The sequence below is a fragment of the Aptenodytes patagonicus genome, chromosome 3, assembly GCF_965638725.1.
Source record: "Aptenodytes patagonicus chromosome 3, bAptPat1.pri.cur, whole genome shotgun sequence".
In the NCBI taxonomy this organism is placed as follows: Eukaryota; Metazoa; Chordata; class Aves; order Sphenisciformes; family Spheniscidae; genus Aptenodytes; species Aptenodytes patagonicus.
This window is the reverse complement of record NC_134951.1, coordinates 67,671,808-67,680,570: the sequence shown is the minus strand read 5'-3', so window position 1 is coordinate 67,680,570 and position 8,763 is coordinate 67,671,808. Positions and strand designations below refer to the sequence as shown.

Below are 8,763 nucleotides of genomic sequence, written 5' to 3'. Positions count from 1 at the left end.
CCAGTGGCTGTTTCAATAATCACACAAATTATGTGAAGAGTTACCGATTACTTCAGACTGCCAAACCCAATCGCAGATAAAGTGCTATCAGAGGGCAGTGCGCAGGAAACCCCCAGTTTTTCCGCAGGATAGGCATTTCTTTCCCCATTTCACCACGCGGCAGAGCAGTCTTTTCTGAGCAAAAACCACTGGCGCCAGGCAGGCTGGCCCTCAGCTCTGCATTCATAGAAGGAACCGCCATCAAAAGCAATTTTGGCAAAGCTCCACGCTTCAGCTCCTGGCAATGGGCTGTTATGTGGGGGACGGGAAGGTGTGTTGGTACAATTCAAGTAAGCAAATACACAACCTGTGACGAAACTTTGATGACATTTCAGTCTGGTGATTGGTTTATAAAAGTTCCCTATTCCTGCACTTGAGCTCATATAACATGATGAAATACTAATTGCATTTGGTGTGGGGAACCACTTAAAGGTCATTGTATTTTGAAAATGTGATTGGGAAATGGATAGATAAAAAATTCCCAGCCGGTGATGGCAGGGTGGCCTTTCTGACTTCTACCTCCATTTTGGGGTGGTTTTTTTTCTGCATTTCTTCTCAGTTCTCTAATTCCCTTAATTGGGTTAACTAGTTAATTATTCAAAGCTACACATCTAGGGTTTTAATATATCTACTGCAGGTTCGGTGCTTGGATAATGAGGTATAAGTGATCAGCTGAACTGCGAGCCTGTGCCCATGAATCTGACCGAGGCCAGCTTCTCGATTAGATGTTGTCCAGTTTGCTGAGTATAACCGGTTGCCTTTAAATAAAAAAATACCTTCATTTGAACCAGAACTTGCACTTTTTTGACCTGACAGGTGTTTGGCTGCCACCTTTCCCAAAGTAAAGACGATTGTTAGGCAAATTTTTGTTTCTGCAGACAAGTAGTCTTCTCGTCCGTTATTTCTTTGGTGGGCGTCGTTACGTAGTGCTGCGCTATGTCATACAAAATTTGGGTTTTCTTTTCTTGCTTGTCAACATGAGCTTGCAAAAGGAGAATGCGTCCTGACTTTTGCCCAGATGTGCTGGTGTACGAGTGGCGAAGTACATGTGGATGCCAGCACCGAGGAGCTTTCGGGGAGGGAAGAGTGAGGGGCAAGGCTGGGCAGGAGGGCCAGCAGGCTCCCAGCTGCCTCCGGCGGCGCCACATTTGCCGCCAGCGACTGACTCAGCTGAGCTTTCCATACATCCCAGGAGCACAAAAACTGACTCCCACCGGGCAGGCGCACACGTGGCGTTAAAGCATTTACAAACACAAAGCGAGATCGCTTTCGCGATGGAGCCCCGGCATCCCCAGCCCTGGGGCCAGGCTCGCAGGGATGCGCATATTGGAAAGGCAGGATTCGGAGGACAGCGGCGACAAACGCCAATATTTGTGCAGGCAGCGTGGCGGCACACCCGCACCAGTCAGGGCATATGACTCCTGGCAGTCTGAAAGTCCAAAGCAGAGTGGCACTTTGGCCCGATGGGCTGGGCCCGCCTCCCTGTTCCCTGCCCAGAGGCTGGCAGTGCTGCAGCTGCCCTGGCCTCCCAGCATCTCTCCAGCAGGCAGCGTAGTGTGGACGCGCTGCCCAATGGCACGGCTGGCAGCGGTTTCACAGTCCCTTGTTCCTCTGATGATATATTTCTAGATGACGTCCCGCCACAAACACATCTGCAAACTCTGTCTGCTTGCATTTGACCCGAAGACAGGCCACCAAAACAGATGACATCCCATGGGTAGGTCTTTTCCATGTTTGCAGCAAAATTTCTTGTGTTCTTCAGCTCTGAGCGACTAGTGAGGTGAAAACTAAATAAATAAATACATAAATACATAAAAATCTTAGCATGGCAAGCAAGCAAGCTTGTGTGACAAATTTATGGGATAAAGTAATATTGCAAGACATCATTTGGGAATTAGTGCCTTAAAAAAAAGGACCTTTTTCATGCTGGTTTGCTTCATAATTAGTTCCAAACTTCAGAATGACCACAGCTGCCAAGTAACAACAGTTGCTTATGTTTAATTTAGAGCAACTCATGTGTTTTTCAGCTAGATTAAACCAAAGCCAAACTGGGGATTTTGGAAACTGCTGAAAATAAGGGGAACTCTGGAGCGTTTAACAATTACTTCCTCATAAGACATGCCCAAGAGGAAGAGAGATGCTTTTCAGTCATGGAGCTGCTCTCCTAAGCATGAGGGGGATCACGCTTTCCTCCCTCTGCTTACTGATGCACCTGCTTCAGGATGAGATAACTAGTAAGTAAAGGCTTTCTGCTCTTTTCCTATGTGGGGAGGGGGGCGCTGGGTCTGTTGTTGAATCTCTGGATGAGTCAAGAAATCTCTATCTCTGGATCTTATGGTGGGTTTCAAAATTCTAGTCACTTCCAAATTAGTCTGTTATTTTGTCTTTCAAGGTTCTGAAATGCAGATAAAACAAGCATGTTGCCCATTAAATTTATTCATGGCTGTATTACCAGTTTCAGTTCAACTAGTACAAGTCTTACCTGATTCTGTGATATGCCAGGGATAAAGCTGCAGCCATCTGGGTCACGAAACCCAGAAAAATGTTAGGATTTGGATGCTTCAGAGAGGTTGTTAACTGATTCTGTCATCAGTAACCATCACAGTATGAAAACAGATTACCTTGAAAATTGTCAGGCAGCTTTTTCCAGTAGTACAGACTCGGAAAGCAGTGAATCTCAGGTTGTTTTTTATTAGGCAAGAGCTGATAAACACGGCTGTGGCAACAGTTAAAGCAGCTATAATCCCTGCAGGTTAAAGCTGAGATGTGGAGGAAAGAGCGCTCGACTTTAACTACTGATGGGGCTGCTTACTGCAGGCTCTGTGAATTGATCCGAAGGGTTTAATTGATCCATCAGGCATCTTTCACAGCAGTAAACTCACTAAGGAAAAATGAAAAAAAAACCAGACAAAACCAAACCACATAAAAGTGTTCCTTTCATAATACTAAATGTGTTTGTTCTGTTAACTGCTAGAACTGGTCACTGTGACTTGGAAAGTTTTGAACATGAGATCCAGGAGATTTAATTTCCCTGCAGTCTGCTAGTCATGAAACCAAATGAGCTGTAGCAATACCCCCTGATTTCAATACGGAGGAGCGTGTCTGTGACAAACACATTATGTTATTGTTCCTTATTATTTGCAGCGATTTTAGTTTTGGAAAACCGGAACCTGCAAGATTTGATTAAGCCGCAGAAGGTAGAGTTTCGTTCATTAAACTTCAACAGCACTTTGCATTGGCAGCCTGGGAGGGCCAGAGAGGCAAGAGACACGGTCTACTTTGTGCAGTATAAAGTGTAAGTACCAGGGGAACTCCAGCCTCCCGCCGGGCTGGGGCCCATCCCTGCTTGGCACATCAAAGGGATTTCTCAGATGACATGGGATATTCTTCCCTTACCTGGGGAACAGCCACATCCTGCTCGGCTACCAGCTCTCGGTTGTTGCTGCGCTTACCAGTAGCCCACAAGGTGCAGCTGAACAGCCCGAGGCAGGCAGGGAACAAGCACCTCCAGCAATACGCTCTGCACCCTCATTGCACCATAGAGTTGCAGAAAGATGTAGTTCGCAGCGGACCTCTGGAGGTCACCGGGTCCAACCGCTTGCCTGAAGCAGGTCTAGCTAGGTCAGATACTTCTGCAGTAGGACATTTAAGGTATTTTTGTGGCCCACCTTGCCCATGACAGTGCCACAGGGTGCCTCGCATGGCGAACTTGAGGCAGCACTAGGGGCTGGTCCTCAGTGGAGGTACGCTCCTGTCCCTGGCACATCTGGTGAGCACCTGAAATCACTATTGCCTTTGAGAAATTAGCTGTTGGTAACTGGCATTCTGCCCATCGTTGAACACACTGGCTAAGCTAAAGCTCGCCCACCTCTCCGAGGGGCAAGTGTGCGGTGGCTTCCTACAGGGCTGGTGACCCACATCTCTGCTTTAGGTTTCTTTCAGAAAAGACAGAAACCTGTAGCTCCCAAACGCCCATGAAATCAACCTTCCCTGTCATCAAATTGAAGGGAGTTAATTTCCACGGCAGAACGCTTGTCAGTACTGCCGAGTTAAAAGGGTCAAAAATCTGTATGGACCCAGTTGGCGATAGCTAAAGCTTACATCCTTCCTCCTCTTTCTCCATAGGTATGGGCAGAGCACGTGGCAAAACAAAGACGACTGCTGGGGGATTCAAAACCGTGTCTGTGACCTAACGAATGAGACTTCTGACATCCAAGAGCCTTACTACGGCAGAGTGAAAGCCGCATCAGCTGGTGTCTATTCCGACTGGAGCCTCAGCTGCAGATTCAGTCCCTGGCGAGAAAGTAAGTGCAAACATATGGGTCCCTCTGAGAAAGGAATTGGATTTTCTGTGGCATGGAATACATCATTTCTGCTCACAATTTGCAAACAGGAGTAATCCTTTTCTAGCTACAAAGCTGTACCAAAAGAAATTGTGAGTCAATAGCTCTCAGGCGAAGTGTTGTGAAAAAATAATTTCCCCCATGCTTGAAAGCCAACCAATTATGGATAAGTAGCCACTTACCAATAATTAGGGGATCAGAAGTGCCCGGTTCCCTTTAACTCAACCTCTTCCTCAAGGCATGGAACTACACAAATTATTTTCAGCCGTTTTTGGAGCTGCTGGAAGGACCAGGTGGAAAAGAAGGAAACGTTCTCTGCTTGGGGAGAAAAGGGAGAAGAGAGCTGAGAGCTGTGTGGCCACCATTTTTCTCACATTTATGTGTTTTCCTGACTGCAGTGTATTTAGAAAGGACATGCACAAAGCTATTAGTTAGTACAGTCATAATGCCATAGGATGTTAGAAATTGGAGGACTGTCAAAACACTGAACAGTACCAGTGTACCTACCAGTAAGTTCCCCGTGAATTAACCAGTTTTCCCTGACTGGTCCATGCAAAATTGAATTGTGAATGTCAATGCAGGTCATTTCACAGCCCTGAAGTGCAAACTACCTTGCAGCAGCAACAGCCCATCTTGCCCTGTGCCACCTCCTCCTCCTGGAGAGACGCGTGGGGCAGCTGCTGTCCTGTCTCCCCATATCTCTGGGGCTGCATGCACAGGTATGCAGGCACTAGCTTGAACCCTTAGCTGTGTTTAACCAAGCAGATTGCAAAAAATTTGAAAGTAATGATTGAAGCTGCGTCCTTGGCATAACTGAAATGGTTCAAATAGCTGTTTTATGCAGTCCAAACACACAGATAAATACGGGAAGGGGCGGGGGGGAAATCTGGGCAAAGTATCCAAAGCATTTTGCTTGACCGGCCTCCAGTCAGCAACATGCAGCTCTGAGAGATTTCAAAAAGTTTGGCTCAAAGATAGATTTACAAACACAGGAAATGTCACCCCAAAATGTCCCAAGCAATAACCACCAAGAAGTAAGGATTTACAAAGTGGCACTTTAACCGTAAATACAGCATAATATATTGCTGGTAACAAGAATGTTAAATAGTTGAATGGATTCCAACTGTGTTCTGTGAAACATTATTGATAAACTATAATTGTGTTCATAGCTTTGGCTTTTTTCCTTAGCTATGATAGGACCTCCGATGGTAACTGTGGTTCGTAGCAACAAATCCATAATACTAAAGCTCCAGGCTCCACGTTCTCCTTATAAAAGGAAGAGAGGCAGCAAGATACCGATGACAAATTATTATGATCTGCTATATCAAGTCTTCATAATTAACAACTTGCTAGACGAGGTAAGTGCATATTCAAATATGAACCCTTTACCATTGAAAAGCCAGGGAAGTATCGGCACACCATTCTTGTTTTACAGTTGAAATAGTCTTCTGGGATTGTGAGAGCATCGATGACTGTGCAAGTATTTGAAAACAAAGTAGGCTTATTTTTCAGGAATTGAATTTGATTGAATTGAGTTGTAATTCCTCCCTCTATTCTTTCCCATCATCTTAGCATTTCATACTCTAAGACCTAAATTAAAAAACTGGGACAGGAGGGGAATTTGGAGGAAGAATTTTCTTTCAAATTCATAAATAAATTATTAATGCTATTGACACTGTGCAAGTCCTCATGCTGCTCTGCATCCTCTGTTCTTATCTAACTTTACTCACAGACACACTTGCTAGGGTAATGTGCTTGTCTGGTTGTTTTTACTCCGCTCTGTTTGAAGCAACACAGAGTCCTGGTGTATGAAGGAAAAGACAAGGTTATTAAAATAGAAGATTTGAGGCCCGGAATCAGCTACTGCATCATGGCTAAAACGTACGTGCCAATGCTGGACCGCAGCAGTGCCTACAGCAGCAGGCAATGCACCGTGCTGCAGTGACAGGGCTGGCACCTCTGCAACAGGTAAGTCACCAGCTGAAACTGGACGTGACTCTGGAAGTCAAGAGCTATCCCCTCACCAAAGGCAGATACTCTCCAAAAGGAGAAAAAAAGGTGTGGCATAAAAACTGCCATCACATATGACAATATTAGCCAGAGTTCTTACATCATCTCAGCTAGTTTCACACCAGGTAAGAATGATACGGCCAAGGAGATTAGAGGAATGGCATGGATAATTATTTGCATGCTGACACGGTCCTCAGAAACACCTCCCTCTTCCCTTTCTTTAAACGGTTATACATAGTATTGCTTTAATCAGTTTTTATTGCTGTCAAGCAATAATTAACTAGGAAAACGAGTGACCTCCAACTTTATTAACATGCAATTCTGCTGCAAGCTCTGCAATTCTGTTCAGGAATTTATCTGATGTGATTAATTCAAATGAGCCTGTCCTCTTTTCATGGCCGTTCTTCAGATGTAATGTGTTTATAAATAGATCAGTTATCAAATTTCATGAGTTTCCATGGGCCAAAATGCAAGAGTTAGCTCAATTAGCTGGTCTGAAAAATCTGTTTGTTTACTTACCTCAATCACTAGACTATTTTCACGTATCATATGCCCAGCAGAGAGATTTACTATCAATCCTGCCTTGCAGGTACCAAGGCACAGAGTGTATAAAGACCTAAGCCAAAGTAGACTTCAGTGTCATTGGCCTTAGCAAGCTCAGATTTGTGCCCTTTCTAGGGGTAACGGAGGAAAACTGGAAAAACATCAAGTTTGAACCTGTTCTTCTGTTCTCAGTTCAGTACCCTAACTATAAAAGATTTTCTTTCTTCTGCTTCATAATATGCTGCATAACGTTGGTCTCTCTTGAGACTTGGTCAGTGTGTTTAGGCTAAGGAGGGAGCCAGTTTCTAGGTGATTTTCCTGCATTTTTGCTTGCTTTCCCAGTACTGTAAAAGGCTGGAAGCTCAGGTTAGAGCTGGACTTCTGAACAACCTGCAGAGGTACAGGAGGCATGCAGGCGAATGGCAAGTGTTGCATTTTCAGTTAAATTGAATACCATCCAGCTTAAATGTGCTCTCCAGCAGCAATTCTCTTTCTCTTCCCAGGTACAGGGATAATGGTGGAAGATGCCTTCCATCACAGATCCAGCTGTAAATCAACATCTGTGGTCTATGTCTGGAATGCATACTTGGATACTTTTTAAATTAACCTTTGCTACATTAAATGATTTGATTCATCACAATCCTTTTATGCTACACAAAGGCCAAGGATTCTTTGTATGTCCTATATTACTATTTACGACAGTATACATTTGCATTTACAAAGGAAACAGCCTTGTAATATAAAAAAAAAATGCAAAAAGTATTTGTGAAAATATCCTTAAGATTGTTTCTAGGGTTTTTCTATTTTAAGCCTTGGAATTAAAATACAATTTATAAAATAGAAGTTTCAGATATTTTATTTCTTCTAGAACAAAGGTTGCAACAGAAGATGAAAAAAAGTGTCCTTTCTTCAAATAAGAACTGTACAGTGCAGGAGTATACCCCACGCTCACAATGTCTTCATAGTGCCCTCAACATAACATTTCTGATAGTGAAACCAGCACGTGATTGGGCAGGCGTTCATTTAAACTGAAACAGAAAAGATCCTCACTTTCAGTCAATGACAGACAGCTGAAGGGAAGAGACCTCTATTTCAACCATTTCACAGTAAATGATGGATGAATGCTGACCATCACCTATGATTTCTAATGATTTTACTCCTACTAGTCTTCATCTCACAAGGGAAAAGATCTCTTGGGCAAGGTCTGGGTATATATCCACTAAGCCATGCCAGGATGGAGAGGTGAAGTGGCTTTTCCAGATCTCCAAGGTCTGTAAGCAATGAGAATCTTAATACTTAACTGCATTCTGTTACTGCAAATTAAATGAGAGGAGGTGAGAGTGGGTCAGACACAAGAGGGCAAAGCAAGCCCTGGGAAAAATGGAGCTCCCTGCTACATAATCATTACCCACTTTTCCCTTAATTCACATACACAAGGGTGGATCGGTTCAGTTTAAGTAACAGACCTTGAGTTCACTTAAGCCACATCCAAAGCATTTTTCATGGTCTGTCACTAACACCTCACCTGGAGGCAGCACCACTGAGAGCTGCATCAGGATGCTGGCAGTAGGCGTTTGGGAGGAGGCTGTGCTTAAGTAAGTGAATGCTGGTCACTCTTGCCTTTACCAAAATGAAAGAGGACGTTATATATTAAATATTTCCATCATCTGGTTCTAACACATGATATATTTGAATGACCAGATTTGCAGGCATCTAGTTGTGTCCACATATCCAGTCCATAAAACCAGGTTTCTTTCACCACACTTCCCTTTTTGCTCCTTTCCCATTTCTTACAATTGTTTTGCCCCAGCCATATCCCACAGTTTCT

At 44.0% G+C, this 8,763-nt stretch overlaps 1 protein-coding gene across 1 annotated transcript; it reads left to right on the top strand.

Moving 5' to 3' along the window:
- Positions 1-2,176: 2,176 nt before the first annotated feature.
- Positions 2,177-7,681, top strand: IL22RA2 (interleukin 22 receptor subunit alpha 2). Its single transcript, XM_076335506.1, has 6 exons — positions 2,177-2,273; positions 3,184-3,334; positions 4,165-4,343; positions 5,571-5,740; positions 6,172-6,350; positions 7,439-7,681. Exons 1-5 carry the CDS (start codon positions 2,177-2,179, stop codon positions 6,325-6,327), a joined length of 753 nt encoding a protein of 250 aa, XP_076191621.1. The 3' UTR covers positions 6,328-6,350; positions 7,439-7,681.
- Positions 7,682-8,763: the final 1,082 nt, after the last annotated feature.

What these genes read in the sequence shown, in the direction of transcription:
- IL22RA2 (XM_076335506.1), top strand. Translation starts at nt 2,177, where the DNA reads ATGCTTTTCAGTCATGGAGCTGCTCTCCTAAGCATGAGGGGGATCACG. An exon ending in GCTTCAGGATGAGATAACTA is followed by an intron (nt 2,274 to 3,183) that starts GTAAGTAAAGGC and finishes TATTATTTGCAG; the next exon opens with CGATTTTAGTTTTGGAAAAC. An exon ending in TACTTTGTGCAGTATAAAGT is followed by an intron (nt 3,335 to 4,164) that starts GTAAGTACCAGG and finishes CTTTCTCCATAG; the next exon opens with GTATGGGCAGAGCACGTGGC.